The sequence below is a fragment of the Electrophorus electricus genome, chromosome 15, assembly GCF_013358815.1.
Source record: "Electrophorus electricus isolate fEleEle1 chromosome 15, fEleEle1.pri, whole genome shotgun sequence".
In the NCBI taxonomy this organism is placed as follows: Eukaryota; Metazoa; Chordata; class Actinopteri; order Gymnotiformes; family Gymnotidae; genus Electrophorus; species Electrophorus electricus.
This window is the reverse complement of record NC_049549.1, coordinates 3,449,217-3,470,554: the sequence shown is the minus strand read 5'-3', so window position 1 is coordinate 3,470,554 and position 21,338 is coordinate 3,449,217. Positions and strand designations below refer to the sequence as shown.

At 43.9% G+C, this 21,338-nt stretch overlaps 4 protein-coding genes across 6 annotated transcripts in view; 1 reads left to right on the top strand and 3 right to left on the bottom strand.

Annotated features, from left to right (window-relative positions):
• Positions 1 to 229: 229 nt before the first annotated feature.
• Positions 230 to 1,416, top strand: ndufc2 (NADH:ubiquinone oxidoreductase subunit C2). The gene is made up of 3 exons (XM_026995694.2): positions 230 to 470; positions 889 to 1,032; positions 1,205 to 1,416. The coding sequence occupies exons 1-3, from the start codon at positions 332 to 334 to the stop codon at positions 1,252 to 1,254; spliced, it is 333 nt and encodes a 110-aa protein (XP_026851495.2). The 5' UTR covers positions 230 to 331; the 3' UTR covers positions 1,255 to 1,416.
• Positions 1,417 to 3,151: 1,735 nt separating this feature from the next.
• On the bottom strand, positions 3,152 to 3,868 carry thrsp (thyroid hormone responsive). The gene has a single exon (XM_026995697.2). It carries the CDS (start codon positions 3,786 to 3,788, stop codon positions 3,372 to 3,374), a length of 417 nt encoding a protein of 138 aa, XP_026851498.2. The 5' UTR covers positions 3,789 to 3,868; the 3' UTR covers positions 3,152 to 3,371.
• Positions 3,869 to 8,030: 4,162 nt separating this feature from the next.
• Positions 8,031 to 9,922, bottom strand: guca1c (guanylate cyclase activator 1C). The gene is made up of 4 exons (XM_026995696.1): positions 9,728 to 9,922; positions 8,960 to 9,109; positions 8,404 to 8,494; positions 8,031 to 8,206 (listed from the first exon to the last, which is right to left on the bottom strand). The coding sequence occupies exons 1-4, from the start codon at positions 9,920 to 9,922 to the stop codon at positions 8,031 to 8,033; spliced, it is 612 nt and encodes a 203-aa protein (XP_026851497.1).
• Positions 9,923 to 11,905: 1,983 nt separating this feature from the next.
• Positions 11,906 to 21,338, bottom strand: part of LOC113567614 (TPA-induced transmembrane protein) — a 23,883-nt gene continuing 14,450 nt past the window's right edge. For all 3 annotated transcript variants that reach the window (XM_035534355.1, XM_035534354.1, XM_035534352.1), the window contains 6 exons: positions 15,835 to 15,970; positions 15,409 to 15,566; positions 14,792 to 14,862; positions 14,004 to 14,173; positions 13,842 to 13,883; positions 11,906 to 13,673 (listed from right to left, as the gene is read on the bottom strand). In XM_035534355.1, coding sequence (XP_035390248.1) covers positions 13,867 to 13,883; positions 14,004 to 14,173; positions 14,792 to 14,862; positions 15,409 to 15,566; positions 15,835 to 15,970 — 552 coding nt within the window. In that variant the 3' untranslated portion in view covers positions 11,906 to 13,673; positions 13,842 to 13,866. The remainder of the gene's footprint in view (positions 13,674 to 13,841; positions 13,884 to 14,003; positions 14,174 to 14,791; positions 14,863 to 15,408; positions 15,567 to 15,834; positions 15,971 to 21,338) is intronic.

The window sequence follows — 21,338 nt, the reverse complement described above, 5'->3', positions numbered from 1 at the left end:
GCCGTGCGCAGATGACACTTGTATTCGATTAAGAACTGTCTAACGCTGCGCCTATACTGTGGTCAAAACGATACGAAGTTGTTTTATTTTCGATTAAAGGGTCAATATTATGTTTCAAACAGTGTGGACAAATATACGCCATAAAGGTTATGTCGCATGATTAAATATTCCTATTCTCTCGAGCCTTGTTTAGGAAGAGCGGAACCTTTGGAAGAATGTCGCGTTTTCCTGCCGGACTACATAGGTGGCGCTTCCTGCTAAACATTGTCCTTGCTTCGTCTGCGAGGTGCTGTTCAGTAGGGAGCTCAGTTTTAGCTCAACTATAGGAGAGATGGGCTTTCTCCCGGATGAAGCGAAGGGTCTCCCTCCTCCTGCGGTTATGAACAGGAACTCCGTGTGGCTGGGTCTGTGTGGCTGGGCCACAGCGATGCTGGACAACAGCTTCAAACGGAGGCCTGCGCTGAGAGCGGGTGAGTCTCTAACAGCTGATTTGAGCACACCTGAGCTGAGCACAGCTGTCTAATAAACGGAGGAAATATAGATTATTTGACCAATTACACTAGAAGTTAATATCGAGGGACATCTTAGCTGACGCTATGTGCTCTGTGGTCACAGTCATAACAAATCTCCCCTCGAAGGTTTCTAAAGGTCTGTCCATAACAGAGCATTACATATGGCAGTGGTTTCTCAGTGGTTACTGGACTAGTAATCAGAAGGCTGCCAGTCTCACCACTCTCGGCCCTCTGAGCAAGACCCTTAACCCTCAGTTACTCAAGCTGTGTTCAGTCATAATTGTAAGTCGCTTTGGATAAAAGTGTCTGCTAAATGCCCTAAATGGAAAATGTGCAGTTTCAGTTCAAACTTGTTACTGTGTTTGGTTTTATGCAGGTGTCCACCGTCAAGCATTATTTGTAACCGTTGGCTGGTTCATTGGCTACCATTTAACCAAGCATGAAAACTACACGTATGCCAGGTTGGACAGAGACATGAATGAATACATGCGTCTACATGCTGAAGACTTTCCTGAGAAAGGTACCAGCATATCTAAATTGATGTCATTGTGGTTTTTTTTAAAGATTTAAAATTTGAGTAATTTTTTTCAGCTTTTCTCTTGTTTTTCTGTGTTATGGTTTTGTCATTTTAATAAGATAAGAAACAGTCGTATCCTGTTTAATGCTATATCGTTGCCATATTACTTTTTCAGAAAAGAAAACTTTTGCAGAGATTGTGGAGCCGTTTCACCCCATCCGCTGAGCAGAGCCATCGATGTCACAAACATGGAGATTTTGTGGAAGTTCTGCATGTAGCTGTGAAGGTGCACATACTATGTTGAAACTTCCCCAAATATACAGTGTACAATAGATGATTTATTGAACATTTTGTTTCTAATATTTGATTAAACAACTTAAAACATAACTTGCATATTCACGGTTTCATTTTGCATTTATCTGAGGATAAGTACAGGGTGGATAATGGGAAGACTCACTAGTGCAAACCCTCGATTACTCACTGATGAATCAACACAATTACAATTACATTTTAGATTCCATGTCCAGGTGAGCACCCTGTAAGGTTTCATTTGACTTTTCTGTGTTTTCTAGTTTTGTTTTAACCCTAAAGCACGGCCATGTTTTGTAATACCTAATTAAGTGCACATACCGTTCCGTAATAATTAGTAAGCATTAACAAAAACACTAATGATTCATTAAAATGTAACAATCCTGAAGAGGTCGAACAGCTCAACACTCTACAGCCTCGGTGAGCCGAAAGGGCCGCAGTGATCACAGGCTCACACAAACTCAGATAAATGTTGGAAAATGTCAGGACTGATGAATTTTGATTTCTGCAACAATGTATAAGCATGGGGTCAGAATTTGGCATAAAACAGCATGAATCCATTGCCCCAGCCTGACTTGTTTCAACTGTTTAGGCTGCTGGTAGTCGTGATATGGGGATCTGAATGCCCCCTTCTGGGGTATGTGTGTATGTACCATGGGTATATGTGCATTCCTTAATGGCCACAGTTTACCATCTTATAATGGTGTCATGTCAAACTGGTGCCATGACCCTGACAGTGAGTCCAGTGAGCCGCAGTGTCTTCTCCAGTCACCGGGCCAAGAGTATCTTTGGGATGTGGCAGAACAGCAGATTTGAATGTGCAGCTGACAAATCCACAGCAGTTATGTGATGCCAGTATGGTGAAGTGGACCAAAATCCCAGATCCCAGTTATGTGATGCCAGTATGGTAAAGTGGACCAAAATCCCAGATCCCAGTTATGTGATGCCAGTATGGTGAAGTGGACCAAAATCCCAGATCCAAGTTATGTGATGCCAGTATGGTGAAGTGGACCAAAATCCCAGATCCCAGTTATGTGATGCCAGTATGGTAAAGTGGACCAAAATCCCAGATCCCAGTTATGGGACAACCTTGGTGTTACTCTTTCACATTCTCTCTGTTTCACATTCTCTCAGCTCTTTCAGTCTTGCCTTTTCCAGCCATTGGTGTAGGATTGTCTCATGTCAGACACCCCTATTAACTGTCAGTGGTACATTCCATGCAGGGATTTATACTGCCATGGTGCCTCCTCTGTTTCCATGGTAACCACGTCTCCCATCTGTCTGAGGCACTCCCTCTTCAGCTCATCCTTGGGGGTGGGGGGTCTTGCTTGAATGTATTCAGTAATGTTTCAGGTCTCACTGGATTCAATGGTAAGTGGGCTACTGGAACAATCCACACATGAATGAGGTTGGACGACATGGAAGGATTGTGATTGGATGATGAAACACTGCACATAGAATCTCCTGATAACCTTCTCATGCCAAAGGGCACAGAGCTCAAGCAAAAACAACCCATTTCAATTTTCACAACGTTAATGCCACCTTTGTGTAAACCCTCACACATTAACACATTTTATATATATATATATATATATATATATATATATATATATATATATATATATATAAACACAGTATATATAGAGTATATATATAGAGTACCCTATTCAATAATATATATATATATAGAGAGAGAGAGAGAGAGAGAGACAGTACCCTACTCAATATTTTTCTGGCTTATGAATTATGAAATGTTCGCTAGAACCTTAAGAGAATTTTCAAGATTTTCATATTTATTTAGTTTTGTGTGTAACAATAGGTTTTTTGTATTTTATTTATTTCTGTATTTATATTAAGTTTTAACAATGTTTCATATTCACGGAAATGGGAATGCTGTTATGTAAGACAACTGTAATTTTATTGCCCATGACATTATTTTCACCAGGTTGTGTAAGATGTGCCGAAGTAGACCTTAGATGTTGTGATAGGCAGGTGGTCACTTTATAACAAAGACTTGTTATTCAAGGTGTGATCTAATTCCCAATGCCCACAATATTCAGGTATTTATCTGTCAGGTCCTGGGACTTCTTTGTCAGGCTGCTCATGAGGGAGAACAGCCCTCGCAGGTGGAAATGAAAGAATGCCTCTGGGTCCATGTTTGGCAGGGCCTCCAGGCTTCTGCGCAGGGCCACGTGCTCCTTAGCATTGCTGTCGTCGGCGGAGACAAGGCCGCTCTCCACTGCGTTCCTGATGGCCTTCAGCAGGTGATAGCAGTCATACAGGTCTCTGCTGCTCTCTGCAGCCTGACCGTCCAGGCTGTCATCGGCGGGAACGTCTCTCAGCAGACTGGGCAGCAGCACGGTCTGTTCCATGTTGCGCACGGCCGTGCCGTAGTGCTTCAGGGCCAGCGTCAGGGACTTCCTGCTCAGCTTGTTCTCGTTCCCCTGCATGCTTCTGGATCAAATTCAGGTGGCTCCAAATCTGACGGAAGGGCGTTGTTGTGGCGGAGAGGCCTGGGTGAAGTGCAGCACGGTGGGACACCGCTGTGCTTTTACAGCGCGCTGCTGGCACTGAGTGGGTGGGGCCAGTGCTGGTGGGCAGGGCCTTAGGGAGAGGTATGATTTGTGGCTGCCACGAGATGTAGCAACCACCACTTTCATAATTTGATTTTTTTTTTTTTACAAGCTTACATATTAGCTGGCCAATGTCAAGGCCATGCAGCGGTCACAGAGATCTGTGCAAGTCACTGACCCCAGTGTAACGGTTCAGATCACACCATCCATTTTAGCAAATCATGTACAGTATTCACCCTCTTCAGAGAGATTTATTTTTGGCCAGCCCAGAGCACAGGTTTTCAGTGAACTGAAATATTGCAACCCCTAACCTTGAGCTGAATTATAAAAATATGTTAATAAGTAGTATAAAATAAGGTTGCATCATAGGATGGACTTTTTGGACTGACAAACAGGGAACAAATGTACTTTATTAACCCTGTGAGTTTGATTATATCCATCCCCTAAAGGCAAATCCCAGCAAGACTGACCAGCTGTCTATCACTCTAGATGTCCCCCTGTGTATCACTCTAGATGTCCCCCTATGTCAAGACTTTGGCATCTCACTATAGAACTCTTGGATCATTACAACCACCAAGGCAGGCGACCTTGGGCTACTACCACATAACTAAGCATCTGTCTCTTCCCAAATCACAAATGTGTCAGGTGAAGTAAGACCAGCTTCTACATACCTAAAAGCATCTCACCCAAACCATGTTCTGCACCATGCTGCCTTAGAGTCTGTAGTACTACTCAACTTAAACCACCATCCCTCAGGACTCTGTCCTGGCCCCCAGGAGATGGGACAGACCTTCACTGGCTGTCTTCAAACAACAACTGAAGACTCACTTCTACAGAGTCAATAAGCACTTAAAATCTTTTACTGTCTTCTTTCTCACTGTAGCCCGCACTCCTCTGTGTTCTTTAGGAGAGTATTCTTGACGCTAGCCTGTTTTGGCTAGCATGTTTCAACAGAGACTACAGAGCTCCTCTGTGAGTCGCTCTGGACAAGGGCATTTGCCAAATGCTATGAATGTAAATGTAAATGGTCACTGAAAAACTAAGCATTCCCTGTGTCTGGGAATCTGTTTGAACAGAGACATTTGGGCATGTTTTCAGATGTCCCCTGTTCCTGCTGTGAAGACGTCCACACCAGAGGCCTTGGAGATCCCTTAGAATATGCCTACACCAATTATTATCAGGATACAAACAAATAAAACAATATATTGGCCAGATTAGCATGTCGCTTCTGTATCATATACCAGTCCAACCAGCAGAGATCTTCCTGATGTGAACTGATGAAGAGACTAAGGAAAGAGATCAGAAATATTCTGAGGGAGCTCTGAAGTTGATTACTAAAACTGACCCAGGCTGAGCACGTGGGAGTGACAGCCTTAAATCATGTTCAAGCGCATAATGTATGGAAGTTCAAATATGACCCTCCAATTTAAATGTGGTACTATATTTTGTAATCACATGTAATTAAAGGAACAGTTAACCTGTTAAAGAAAGAGAGGGGGTGACTGATTGGTCACTTTGTCATGACTCTTGACCCCTGAGTGAAGGGAAGGAGGTCTCTGGGACCTGGGATTTAAACTCCCTGATGTGTGATGTGTGGACTCGGGTGCTGTACTAAAAGCTGGATATAAAACACTGATACTTCAGGATTTATCCATGTAATGTAGATTCAAACAAGACTGTTAGGAACAAATTGCATTAAGGAGTTCATGCTCTGGAAGGACAAGGTCACAGTATGAATGCATAGACAAAAGAATACCCCAGTACAATGCCCCAAAAGAATACCCCAGTAAAATACCCTAAAAGAATACCCCAGTACTCCAGTAAAATACCCTAAAAGAATACCCCAGTACTCCAGTAAAATTCCCTAAAAGAATACCCCAGTACTCCAGTAAAATTCCCCAAAAGAATACCCCAGCACACCAGTAAAATTCCCCAAAAGAATACCCCAGTACTCCAGTAAAATTCCCCAAAAGAATACCCCAGTACCCCAGTAAAATACCTTAAAAGAATACCCCGGTATCCCAGTACAATACTCCAGGCTCATCAAATTCCTGTGTAATCAGAGCCTAACAGCTGAGAATCACCTGAGAGAATAGAATACTGAAATACTGTAACGATCAATCAATCAATCAATCAACAAAGGTATAAAATAAATGGATTTGAAGCTCGTTACTCATTGCCTTAAAGGGGAAGGAACTGGCACTCATCCTCACCTTCTTTGTGAGATGTGGTTACAGCACTAGAAACACTAATATAACAATTCACTAAAAAGAGACATTTTTAGATTTTTTAAACATTTATGCTACACTGTACACTGTCCTGCAGCTGTTGTGGCAGACACAAGTTTCACTCTTCTGGCAAGAACTACTGGCATTATTAACCATGTCAAGGAATATTTACAAAAATGTCACAATAAAACTCAATGGTTCATGGCACCTGTCATGTTGAACTTACAGAATGACCAATGTCCAAACTGGATACCAGTGATGCAATCCTGTTTAAAAGATTTCATTCCTTGCACAAGTGCGCATGCTGGCAGAACGGAACATGGTTCTGGAACACAACGCCCCATACAAAGGAGACATTACTGACCCGACAGCAACCCTGATTCTAGTTGTTAAGTGGGGCATGTTGCTCTGATAATGTTTGCCTCTACTGATTATTCTTGTAGTATTTATTCGTTTAAAGCATTTGAGAGTAACTGAGATTAATACTTATTGTTACCTGTTGCTATAGTTTTCTACTATAGCTACAGGTAACAATACAACTATGGTATGGATACATATATGGTGCTGATATATATTTTGGCCTATTTTCATATAAAGAGAAGGTACATCACACCTCCTACCCTCCACTGCAGACCTTCAGTGATTAAGAACAAGAAAAGGAACCAAGCACCCAGAGGCCACGTCCAGACACAGTGACAGACAGTAACGGATAGACACGTAATGGGCACAGACAGTGACGTCCAGACACAGTGACAGGCACAGACAGTGAAGGGCAGACACAGTGACAGGCAGACACAGTGACATCCAGACACAGTGACAGGGACAGACAGTGAAGGGCAGACACAGTGACAGGCAGACACAGTGACATCCAGATACAGTGACAGGCACAGACAGTGAAGGGCAGACACAGTGACAGGCAGACACAGTGACATCCAGATACAGTGACAGACAGTGACGTCCAGACACAGTGACAGGCACAGACAGTGACGGGCAGACACAGTGACAGGCAGACACAGTGACGTCCAGACACAGTGACAGACACAGTAATGGGCACAGACAGTGGTGCAGTAACACACTAACATTTCATTGAATCAGTGCTGTAGACGTTAATGGGTGTTACAATGAGATGAAATTGGTGAGAGTTGTGTAAATGGTGTGTGAAATGAGGAGGTCACTGTATAATCTGTTTAGTGGAGGAACTCTGGGATTGTTGTGACTGTTCTGAGAATGTTGTCCCACCCCCTCATGTCAGGTAAAAAATCATCAAAAAATGTACTGCCTGGTGAAGACATACAGGCAGATTCTACAGTTTATTATTTTTTAAAGGTGAATTAAACACATTCAAAAGCATTCAGAAAAATAATCTGTAAGAAATCTGTCTTCTATCAGTGTGTGTGTATGTGTGTGTGTGTGTGTGTGTGTGTGTGTGTGTGTGTGTGTGTGTGTGTGTGTATATAGTATACAGAAACATTCAGAGAGGATGTGGCCTCTATTACTAATTCAAGGAAAACTGTTATACAATCAGTTGTCCAAGGTTGAGCTGCACAGCTGAGTGCCTCAGTACAATCAGCATATCAGGGACCTGGACAGGGATTTGTAAAAGCATTATAATTGTTTGATCAGGAAAACCTCTCAGTTCCCTTAGGACAATAGAGTATTCCTGCCCGTGCATGGTCCAGCGATCCCCTACTTACTTCTGCTGTTGGCCTCATTTTGTAGTGATTTATAAATCAAACTGATTGAGGAGACCAGAACTTCAGGAGACAGAGAGCAAACGAAGACATGAAGTCACTCACTGAAGTTCATTGCTCATGCTCCCTTATGGATGAGCTCCAACATCTATCCATCCTTCTTAGCCCTGCCTGTTCTCTCTGTTACTGTCTGGAGGTCTTCACTCTACACAGGCCTCGTGTCCACAGCTGGGCGTGGTTCTGTCATGGTGTGGCTGGCTTTGCCCTTTGACTATTATCTCCAAGACATGGGTGAGGTCCATCATCTTGGTGAGCATCTCCATGATGTCAGGGTGCTCTCTGGCTCCAGTGATGAACTCTTCCAGAGTCAGCTCACCTACATCAGAAAGTATCACGTACCGAGTATCACACAGAGATACAGTAGCATGCTGATCATTGGGTTAATTCTGGAACAAGCAGTTAATCTGCATTTACAGTTAATCTGGATTAATTATTTCTTTAAGTAATGGTGATCAGTAAGGCAAATAAGTATCTGGAAAACTGTTCCTTAGAGCACATTAAGTTTAATATCACCTTCATTGTTGACATCAATCCTTTCATAAATCAGCGTGACGATCTCCTCTGGAGGGACGTGGTCATAGCTATGGGTAATGTCCTGGATGGCCTGTGTAAAAATCACCCAACATTAGTGTTTGTCTCTCTACACTCTCCAGGCCGCCATGATTTTTAAAAGAATTTTTAAAAATTCAACATAAAACTTTAAAACTTACTTATGATAACAAAACGTAATTTCAGTTATAATCAGGCATGGTTGAATTGGAATCTACATAACTGCATAATGATTACTTAAACAACTAAAACACAGATGTCTGGAAGAAAGTGTGAAAATGTGATGAACACAAGATGTACTAGAAAAGGAGAGCAAAGAGACAAGCCAAGGAGCATGATGGGACAAGGAGCATGATGGGATTAAGTGAGGATTAAGAACCGAGGATCTAAAGACTTAGAGCAGGTTGAGCAAGACTCATCTGACTTTTTTTTAACTTTTTTCAAGGATAATATTTCCAAAGTCTCTTTCAGTTCCAAATCCCCTCAGTCCTAAATGTCTGCGTGAAATGAGTGGGAATACCTTAAATATAGTCTCCATCTCCTCTTTATCGATCTTTCCATTTCCATCTTGGTCAAAGAGTTTGAAATACCACTTTAGTTTCTGGTTTATCTCCCTTTTCAGTAGCAGACTCACTGCTGCTATGTACTCCACAAAATCTATATACCCATCCTGGAAAAGAAACAATTATGGTTATTGTTTAAAAAATGTGGAATAAGAACACATAAATGCAGTGGACCATCAAATAAACAAATAATGTTAAATAAATAAATAGAACAACCTTAGCCTTGGTACTGCAGTAGGTGCTGGGAACAGAAGCAACAGAACCAAGCCCAGTGTGCCATACTGCAGAATCAGTGTCACTGTCACAATGTGATTTTATTCATGACATGGTGGATGGCAGGTTATTTAATTTAATATTAAAATGTCTTTCATAGTAATTACGCTCATTAACTCCACGCTTCTCTGCTCTGATTATTATTACAGTCTGTCGAACAGGCTGTGATCTGGTCTACATGCTCAAAATGAGTTTCATTAGACCATAATAAGATTAGTAAACACAGAGATAAGGCAAAAAAGCACACCCATACCTCCGCTTATCTTTGCCTGTGCTGATAAACACCCCCACACCTCCGCCTGTGCTGATAAACACGCTCGTACCTCCGCCTGTGCTGATAAACACCCCCACACCTCCACCTGTGCTGATAAACACCCTCGTACCTCCACCTGTGCTGATAAATGTCCCCGTACCTCCGCCTGTCCTGAGACACCCATTGGGTTTGCTCTTACCCCGTCCATGTCGAAGGTGCAGAAGACCTGGTCCACATAGCTGCTGGCCTCCTCAGTCATGCCTTGCATTTGCAGTATGTTCTTCAGCTCAAACAGCGTGATTAGTCCTGATGGCGACTCCCGCATGAACTTGTTATACCAGTAGTGCATGTCCTCAGCCAGGATGTCATCCAGGTTAGAGCCGTGGGCTCCCATCACGCCTGGAGGGGAGAGCCCCGGAGAGGTGAGCTCCAGAGGGGTGAGCTCTGGAGGGGTGAGCTCTGGAGGGGAGAGCCCTGGAGAGGTGAGCTCTGGAGAGGTGAGCTCTGTGGTGGAGCGCTCCGGAGGGGTGAGCTCCGGAGGGGAGAGCCCCGGAGAGGTGAGCTCCGGAGGGGTGAGCTCTGGAGGGGAGAGCCCCGGAGAGGTGAGCTCCAGAGGGGTGAGCTCTGGAGAGGTGAGCTCGAGAGGGGTAAGCTCTGGAGAGGCTGCAGGAGCTCTATGGGCTCACCCTCTGACTCAGTGGAGAACTCAGCCCAGGGACGATCTCCAGAGAGCCTGCAGCTCTTCTGACTCGTTGGAAAACAGCAGACCTGAGCTAAAGCCTTTAATCCTTTTGGAAGCTAAAAGGAGAGATCCTGACCCTGACCCTTTAACAGGATGACTGAGGGCTTCCAGGAACTGGAGGAAAAACACACAGCAAATGAAAAAAAAAACCTGTCTGGAACCTGACACCACTCCTTTATGGAAGATTGAAAAAACCCAAATCTTAACATTAATATTTTATGTTATTGTGAGGGATAAAGTAGTTATTTTAAGTTTAAGAAGAATGAATTGTATATTTTCAAAAAATAAAGCTTTATCCTCTTATTTAATTAGAGATATTGGGGTGTATTCTAACCAACTTCTAGGCAGTAACGTCTTTTGAGGCTCGAGCAGGTGGCCAGAATCTGTGCACACGGGACTACAAAAGAGCTGTTAACATGCCTTCACTTACAGTGATGTTAACCAGCTGAATCTGAAAATTGAAAAAAAAAAACACTCTTCTGACTTGTCCTTCTTTTCAAATTCAACCCTACAGGTAAACATGAATTGTTATTCTTAACATCAAAGGCTGAGCTGGATTGGGGAATCTGGGAGTGTGTCTGGGAGTCAGTTTGGCAACCAGTTTTTTTCCTTACTGCACTCAGCACTGAGGCCTTACCTCCCTGCCAAATCTGGCAGCTTGAGTGCTGGGAATTAGAGTGAAGGAGCACTGTGTGGCTCTCAAAGGGTTACAACAGTTACCTCAAATATAACCAGTGAAGATGATGACATCACTTCCGACTTCACAACTCAGAAAATGCAAAAAGAAACATGGAACCGACATACTTTGAGTGTACCAGCAGCTCAAGGCAGCTGACAGCTTTAATATTATATTTTATCTCAGGCATTTTTGCCACATTGTTTCAAATTAAAATTGTATTTTATTTTTTTTTATATGACCAAGTTTTAAAAGAATAAAAAGAACAAAGAACAAAAAAGAACAGGTGTGTTCAGGCTGTTTGATGTGTGCTATGAGAACAGGGTCTGGGCAGAATCTGCAGTGTGCGTTTTACCAACAGACTGATCCTTTTGTGACCTTTTCATGACCTCTTGTTTATAACTAACACACACACACACACACACACACACACCTTGGTGTTGGTGTGTGATGTGTACATAGGTGAGCATGACCAGTGTGAATCTAATCTCTAATCTCTACAACAGATCAGCCTCATTTAGTTCTACAAAACTCTTCATAATGCATTACAAATACTCGCAATAGCAAAAACATTAGAGGTCTGAAATATTATGGGTTTATCTAATTGTTATTGTTTAGAATGTATAACTTGCCCAGAATCTCTTTAAAAGTATAGCAGCTAACGTGTAAAGTCTGTGTGAAAACTGTGAACCCTTTATGCACTTATTTCATGCATACGATGGTAAAATTCTTGCATAATGAAAACACACTAAATATAGCTGAATTAATGTTTCTAAATGTTGTAAAACTGACATACCTGTGCATGTCTGGATGTGAATTAAGTTCCTAATTAACCATGAACATGGTAGTTGTAAGCAAGACCCATATAATGTAATTAATCACTGTCCAAAATAAAGTATCAGTCTGGAACTCTGAGATTAAAGGGAAAGTCTTCTTCAAAAGGTTACTGCCACATTACCTCGACTTCACACAGCTTTAATGACAAGGGCTATTAGTTATTTCACAGTAAAATCTAAACAAAATAGAAGAATAAAAGATAAGATGTTGTCCATTTAGCATTATTGTAGCATGGTAGTGTTTAGCACAGATATACCAGCACACACACAATATTTCAGATGATGGTAAGAATGATTCTATCAATTTTAGCTTCATTTTTTATGAATAATTGTTCTGTACCTGCTAACAAACAGGACTATTGGCCGCTTGGACTAGGGTCAGGCCTGTGGGGGCATGACCTGCACACTGCAGTTTGGACGTATATTTGTACATCAGCAGAAACAGTTAAACAACAGGGCAGTTCAGAGATTACTAACAGACCTCAACACGGAGCTGGCGCAGAAGGGCTCCATCGTGTTGAAAGCATGGGAAGAAATGTAACTGTTAACCTGTAAAGTCTACTAAATGTTCTGATATCAAACACCATCAAGAAAGGAGGGCTAACTAGTAACACTCAGAGTGGAATATCCTTCAGTATATTCCTCTTTTTTAAAACGTGTGGATTAGAACACTGAGACCAGGTTAAATACACCACAGAAGAATCCTGCTAGCTAGCCGCCCGGTCCTCCCACACACAGCGTGCAGGAGACACCTGGTCCTCCCACACACAGGTCCTATGCACTGGGGTTATTATAGTTTCAGCAGTATGAACCATCACAGGATGAGTGTACATAGACTCATTTAAAGTAACCCATGGTAATTTTTCTAACGATTTCTAGACACACAAACCAGAAGCCATTGTTAATTTGGCAGGGTTCAAAAGGTCAAGTCACTGGTGTAATTAACAGCATGAAAAGCCAATTGATCAGATTCTGTAAGACTGCCACCTTAACTAGGCACTGACAGAATGATCCAAGACTGACTAAACAGAACAGAGAACCGTGTTAGAGCTGCTTACGTCACCCATGTGGGAGAGACCATAATGCTCTATTAGTGTAATGTGAACTTTTACAGGCAGGGAAAATTTTACCCTGATAAATTTTGGCCAAATATTATATACCTGGTCCTGCTTTCAGAGTTATGGTTGGGTGAAATCAAAATTATTTTAAATGCATGCTGGTCAAAACTATATTCAGGATTACTGGCACCAACATTTTATTTCAACAATATTTGTGTCAATTAATAAATAATTTTTCTAGCAATACTGTGAACGTTATATGGCCTTGAACCTCTCAAAGAGCAAATGCATAAAATGTTAAGGAACATGGCATATGGATATGGCAGCCTGCGAGGCAACAGCGCCACCTTGTGGCCATTACAAATACTTGGAAAAAGAAATACACAATATAATGCCTATAAGGGTTAAATTGTAAGTAGTACAAAACTGTTTAATATTTTTAACCAACATACAGATAGCAATATTTGATACTCATACATTAAAAATACACATGACTCTTTTAAAGTAGAACTATTTACTTGTCTTCCTTGTAAGAATATTTTTATAAAACATTCAAAACACTTTAAAAAAATCTCAAAAGTCTGCACTAAAAAGATCACAGACTTGATACCCGATTCAAGAACAAGCCCCACCGCTGAAGTACATAAACAGTGGTCCTCATTGTGTGCTTCTCAAGAGTGCAGTGTTCATTGTTCTGGAGTCCGTTAACAGCAGGAAAAGGGCAAAAGTTGAAAAGCTAAAGATGAACTTCTGCAAGTCCAGTTTAAAATGCCATCAGCACATCACAAGTCCCCAGAGGACTCAGAGGAACAGCAGACATCTCCGTTTGAGTGCTGAGGCAAAAATACAGAAGCAATCAAATCAATGGAACTGCAGAACAGGTAGTGTAGACTCATACACACAGTCACAGAGTTACACGCATTCACACACACTCACACAGAGAGGCTCACATTCCAAGAGCACACTGGACATTACACATGATCCCCACATACAGATGTTACCTGCACATCAGCCTTGGGCCAGTGGTCAGTGTTGTTTCCTAACTGGAAGAGAAACATGACTCATTCTGAATGCCACAGATGCACTCTGTCTTTAAGTGGACACCAACTTCAGCCTCGACGCCTGTAGTTCCTTCTAAATGTCTGTGTTTGATCAAGCGTTACCTCGCATGCTGAGAGACGAAGGCTGGATGTAAAGAGGATCCTCCCCATGTTGCTCCAACAGCTGCTGTAAAAACACGCTGTACACCACCTCTCTGCTTAGCGTGTACCGCACCAGCTGGGTGTGTTCCTCAGGCATCAAGAACAGCAGCTCATATCCCACAGTGCCATCCCTGCATCACACACACAGGACACACACTGTATTTCACACTGAAATTCTGAGTTTTCATGTGAAAAACAAACAAAAAAAAAAGGAATGTACATGTCAAGGAATGTAACACTTTTCTGCAAACACTGAGTTTGTTTGGAGGCTGACCACTCCAGTTCAAACAGGAAAGCACCTTTACACATTTATAAAAAACAGAAATGCTCTAAACGTTAACACGCTTTCAGTCTGATTCTTCAACAGGTGTAGCAATGATCACCAAAATGTTGGAAATGCTTGACGAAATGGAGAGATATAAATAACATCAACACACAGCACAACTGCCCCCCTTCAGGAGTTTTACATCTGCCCTAAGATGAAGTGACATTCTGTGCTTGAGAGAATAAGTGCTTGGGAGTTGCATCAGCTGTCAACACGCAGTGCATTGCAATGCACTGCATCGTAACACACGCCTATCCTGCTAGACACTGCTCCTGAAAGACAAGTACATTTATCAAAAAACTTTTATAACTCAGGAGTGATACTCCTGTATAAGAGCACTTTTTTATTACTGAACGGTTTCTAGTGCTTTTAATCCAAGCAAAGCTCCCGGGACAGTTTAAAAGGTGAAGAGATGGGGTGTTACCTTGCCGGCTTGGTTTCTGCACGGGAGAAGTATCGCTTCAGAACGTGGGAGGAGCAGTAGATGTCAGTAATCTTGAAAGGGGGTCAGAGGCAAAATGAAAAAAGGAAAATCCCAGTTACATAACGACATGCATGTTTTACCAGCAGATGATGATGAAATTCCCCCTCCCTGTTGTGACTGATAGTGGACGTCAGTCCTGAGGTACTGAAGACACACACATCACAATTCTCACGTCTCAGTGTGAAGTGGAACAGCAGAGTTCCAATGCTGCTGCTGTCCTCTGGCAGCCAATTCCATCTGCAAATAAACTCCACTGATCTAATGCACTTCCAGTGTTCACTGCTACGTGCCCAAGGAAACCCATGCAGTGAGACTCCCTGACTCCCTGACCTTTGGTGCACACACCAAAGACAACAAGACAGAGATGGTCTCCATTTTACTATGAATAATCACCTTAACACAGCGTTACATTAGAAACAAGATGCATAGCTGCACTGTCAGTATTATTGCATACAGCACAAAGCGTAAGAGAGGAAATGACTCAGCACAGTGAAATATCCATTTCCTTGCAGGGCTGCTACCGACAACGCCAGTGAAGCAGTGTGGGGGAGCCTCACCTTCTGCTGGAGTTGTGTGAGCAGTGTATGGTCTGCAGGAGACTGAGGTGGAGCATCCAGCATAAAGCTCTGGTTGTGAACTGTAAAATTCCCCGAAAACAAATGTGGCACCACGAAAGATGAAGGATCGTACAGCTCATCCTCATCCTCACGGTAAACTGGCCAAATCAGACATACAGGTGTGCAGTTAGACACAGAGACACACAGGAGAGAGAACTGTTAGAGGCACTAACAAAGTAAAACACACACACACACACACACATCAAGCAATGTGGATACATCACCTTTCTTTCTTGCTTTCATCACACACAGTTATCATTAGTATTGTTAAGTTTTTCTTTGGTAGTTTCTTATGCAAACTCCATTATGAACATGCGGTTGGAGAAGCTCTAATGAATGGAGTCAGAGGGGAATGTAGGGGAATACCTGCACACAGAAGGACAGCGAGGAAGATGACTACAGCAATGACGATCACAACCATAAGAATAATCATCCACAGTCTCAGTTTATAGAACACTTCCTCATTCAGCTCCTTTTTCACTCTGGCCAGCTCTCTCCAACACTGCACAGAATATTATACGCCATTATAAAGTATTATAATTATTAAGTATTTATTATTAAGTATTTATTAAGTATTATAGTAATAATAGGAAAGTATGATCAGAACTGAACAGCCTACACACAGCATGAAGCAGGAAGGCACTGCGTAGCTCATCATGAGCTGAAAGGTGAGAAAACGCATCATCCGCACGGCTAGATTAACATAACATGGAGTGACAGCACATGACAGAGGACCATGGTGCACACACACACGCACACAACACACACAGCATACACGCACACGTACCAGTGCACACACACACACAACACACACAGCATACACGCACACGTACCAGAGTGCACACACATACACGCACACAACACACACAGCATACACGCACACGTACCAGTGCACACACACAACACACACAGCATACACGCACACTTACCAGAGTGCACACACACACACACAGCATACACGCACACGTACCAGTGCGCACACACACACGCGCACACAGCATACACGCACACGTACCAGAGTGCGCACACACACACACGCACACAACACACACAGCATACACGCACACGTACCAGTGCACACACACAACACACACAGCATACACGCACACTTACCAGAGTGCACACACACACACACAGCATACACGCACACGTACCAGTGCGCACACACACACGCGCACACAGCATACACGCACACGTACCAGAGTGCGCACACACACACACACACACAACACACACAGCATACACGCACACGTACCAGTGCACACACACACACAACACACACACAACACACACAGCATACACGCACACGTACCAGAGTGCGCACACACACACGCACACAACACACACAGCATACACGCACACGTACCAGTGCGCACACACGCGCGCACACAGCATACACGCACACGTACCAGAGTGCGCACACACACGCGCGCACAGCATACACGCACACGTACCAGAGTGCGCACACACACACACGCACACAGCATACACGCACACGTACCAGAGTGCGCACACACACACGCGCACACAGCATACACGCACACGTACCAGAGTGCGCACACAGCATACACGCACACGTACCAGAGTGCGCACACACACGCGCACACAGCATACACGCACACGTACCAGAGTGCGCGCACACACACACACACACACACACACACACACAACACACACAGCATACACGCACACGTACCAGAGTGCGCACACACCCGTGCACACAGCATACACGCACACGTACCAGAGTCCGCACACACACGCGCACACAGCATACACGCACACATACCAGAGTGCGCACACACACGCGCACACAGCATACACGCACACATACCAGAGTGCGCACACACACACGCGCACACAGCATACACGCACACGTACCAGAGTGCGCACACACACGCGCACACAGCATACACGCACACGTACCAGAGTGCGCGCACACACACGCGCACACAGCATACACGCACACGTACCAGTGCGCACACACACACGCGCACACACGCACACGTACCAGAGTGCGCACACACACACACAACACACACAGCATACACGCACACGTACCAGTGCACACACACACACAACACACACACAACACACACAGCATACACGCACACGTACCAGAGTGCGCACACACACACGCACACAACACACACAGCATACACGCACACGTACCAGTGCGCACACACGCGCGCACACAGCATACACGCACACGTACCAGAGTGCGCACACACACGCGCGCACAGCATACACGCACACGTACCAGAGTGCGCACACACACACACGCACACAGCATACACGCACACGTACCAGAGTGCGCACACACACACGCGCACACAGCATACACGCACACGTACCAGAGTGCGCACACAGCATACACGCACACGTACCAGAGTGCGCACACACACGCGCACACAGCATACACGCACACGTACCAGAGTGCGCGCACACACACACACACACACACACACACACAGCATACACGCACACGTACCAGAGTGCGCACACACCCGTGCACACAGCATACACGCACACGTACCAGAGTGCGCACACACACGCGCACACAGCATACACGCACATACCAGAGTGCGCACACACACGCGCACACAGCATACACGCACACATACCAGAGTGCGCACACACACACGCGCACACAGCATACACGTACCAGAGTGCGCACACACACGCGCACACAGCATACACGCACACGTACCAGAGTGCGCGCACACACACGCGCACACAGCATACACGCACACGTACCAGAGTGCGCGCACACACACGCGCACACAGCATACACGCACACGTACCAGAGTGCGCGCACACACACGCGCACACAGCATACACGCACACGTACCAGAGTGCGCGCACACACACGCGCACACAGCATACACGCACACGTACCAGAGTGCGCGCACACACACGCACACACAGCATACACGCACACGTACCAGAGTGCGCGCACACACACGCACACAGCATACACGCACACGTACCAGTGCGCACACACACACGCGCACACAGCATACACGCACACGTACCAGAGTGCGCACACACACACAAGAAATACAGTAAAACCAATCGTTTACTTACGTATACATCATTTATTAAAATTGAAATATTAGAAACAAGAATTTAAAGAAATAAAATAAAGATTATAATTAAAGAGTTTTAAAAAAATAAAATTAAATATTGAGAGAAATTAAAGACTAAAATACATAAGCTAAGGAATATATAACAAATTAAGGATTAAATAAACTAGAAATAAAACTACATTGCTTAAATGCAGTGCCAGAGAAACTAATTGTTATATATATATAACAATATAATATCTAACCTGAGTCAACTAGGGAACTTTTTAAAGGAATGTTGGAGCTCCTCTAATATCGGCTAGTTCCATTTAGCAAAAGTGTAGCAGCTAAACACTGCCTCTACTTGCTTAGTACCTTAGTTTAGGTCTAACTGGTCAGTTCCTAATGACCTGAGAGTTCTGCTCATAACTCTGCAGCATATCGTAGAAACACCCTGGTCCTACACCATTAGGCAGGTTATAGACCTGTAATCATACCATAAAGTCGGCTCTGCAGTGAACTGGTAGCCAGTGAGAGGACATCAGAACGATGTGATCTCTCCTTTTGCTCCTAGTGAGAATTCGAACAGCTGTATTTTGAATCAAGTGAAGCCGTTTGTCTTTTTTAGGAGTCCTGTTAGGAGGCCGTTACAGTAATCAAGGCCGCCAGACAAAAGCACGGATGAAATGCTGCCCAAGTTACTGATTTATGTGCCTGCTAAAACTGAGATAGAAAATATTAGCACACCTAGGTTACAAGCTAGCTCTTTAGAGTTTAGGGTTTGAGTCCGAGTGATCTGGTAGTCTGTGCCTTGCTATTACCAAAAATAATAATCTTGGTTTTATCTTTATTCAGTTGCAGAAAGCTTCGGCCCATCCAGTTAGTGACGTGCTCAAGCCATGTCCGAGTGTCGTCTGCATAGCTGTGTTACAACAGCCCAGAGACTTCAATGATTTGGCCAATATATAAGTAAAATATGAGTGGCCTGAGAACTGAACCTTGGGGGACACCACAGGTCACTGGCACCCTTTCAGAAACCTTATTTTTTATTTCAACAAAAAAAATAAAATAAATTCTTGCCTTGCAGGTATGAGCTGAAGCATATTAGGACTGTTCCTGAGAGTCCAGCTTACTTCTCGAGTCTGTAGGAATGTGAAGGTCTACAGCATCAAAGGCTGAGGTCAAGCAGTAGTAGAAATGACAGCTTCCCTGTATCTGCGTTCAAACTAATGTCCTTAGTTACCTAATTAGAGTCTCAGTACTGCGAGTAGGTCGAAATCCCACAATCCAACAGCCATTTGCAGATAGGAAATCTTCAAGTTGCTAAAAAACTCTCAATGTTTTTCAGGTCTGTAATAAATTAACAGTCACTTCCAAGTTTGCCTTTTTCAATAAAAGGCCTCACCACTGTGGTTTTTAGTGTGTTGGGAAAATCCCCAATAAGAGTGAACTGTTTACTGTTTGACATATGTTGCCTGCTGCTGGGTGAAACTTCTTTAAGAAGGTAGTGGGTAAAGCATCGAGGCTGCAGGTAGATGAGGTGCCTCATTGTGTCTTAAACAGAACTATACTGGGACGTTTTCATGATGATGTGGTGATGGCCCAGTCGCAGTCTCATTGGTGGATAGAGACAATAATATATTTTCTGATGGAGAATTATCTACATCCTGACAGTATGATTAAGCTACATCCTTAACAGAGGCTGATGCATTCAGAACTTCTGCAATAACCAAATCCAGATTGTGACCAAGACAGCATATGCTCCCAGTCACATGACCAAGATTCCCAATGTGCTCCTAGTGACACGCTGAGAGAGATCAAAAGAGAGTCCAATATGGCACAGAGATCCTTGGCATAACCGTCATTGGGATTGTCACTATGTGTTAAATTCCCCACCAATTGCTAAATGGTCCAAATCAGTAGCAATGAGAGAAATCAAATCTGCATTGTACTATAGACAAAGGTCTATAGACCATGACTAGTGATATTTTAGGCATCCCTATCAGAACTGTACAGAGAGATCCAAAGGATGTAAAGTCACTAAATGATGAACCAGCGGCTCCTCCTCCAGCTCTCTGACTGGCTGGAGAGATGTTTGTAAAGCTGAAGTTTGGTGCTGAAGACTCAGTTAACACGACTGTGGCAGTACAGTCATTATCCACATTCCAGTTAACAGCATAAATCCAGCTCATGGGCTACAATACAATATTATTTCTAAATGAGATTCACTGGTGAGTGATATAATATTAAGAAGGGCCAACACGATAACCTTCGTACTCTGCACCAAACGCTGCGGCTCACATCATACGTAATTTATAGTATCTGAGATCTCCCCATTTTTTCTGTTTCTGATGAGCACCGGGAGAGATTACAAGCACGCTGGGTACGAGCTTCTTTTCAAACGGTGTTCTGCTAACGTTATCACTGTAACAGCAGGGACCTGAAGGGCGCCTATGTGACACACTAGCTGAGACTGAGGTGCCCGCTGCCATTACAGAAGACAACGGAGGCTTGGGGTCCCGTTGAAGTGTGGTAGCGAGCGCAGCTGACTTTCCAGTGGTGGGTCGGGCACCACAGGAGGTGGAGGAGCTTGATGCTTTTTAGTGGAAGGTCAGGGGGCGCAGGTAGAGGTGAGGCAGTAGAGGTGGAGGAGGAGCTGGGCTGACAGTGTAGAGTCCTCGCGAGGTTGTGGAGTAGAGAGGGAGGACAGTGTGGTGTCCCCAGAAGCTGATGAGCTCCACCCTCTTCATGGCTTTCATCCGTGGGGTGGTGGTGTGTCTGGAGTATTATAGTCGGCTGGGCGGAGGT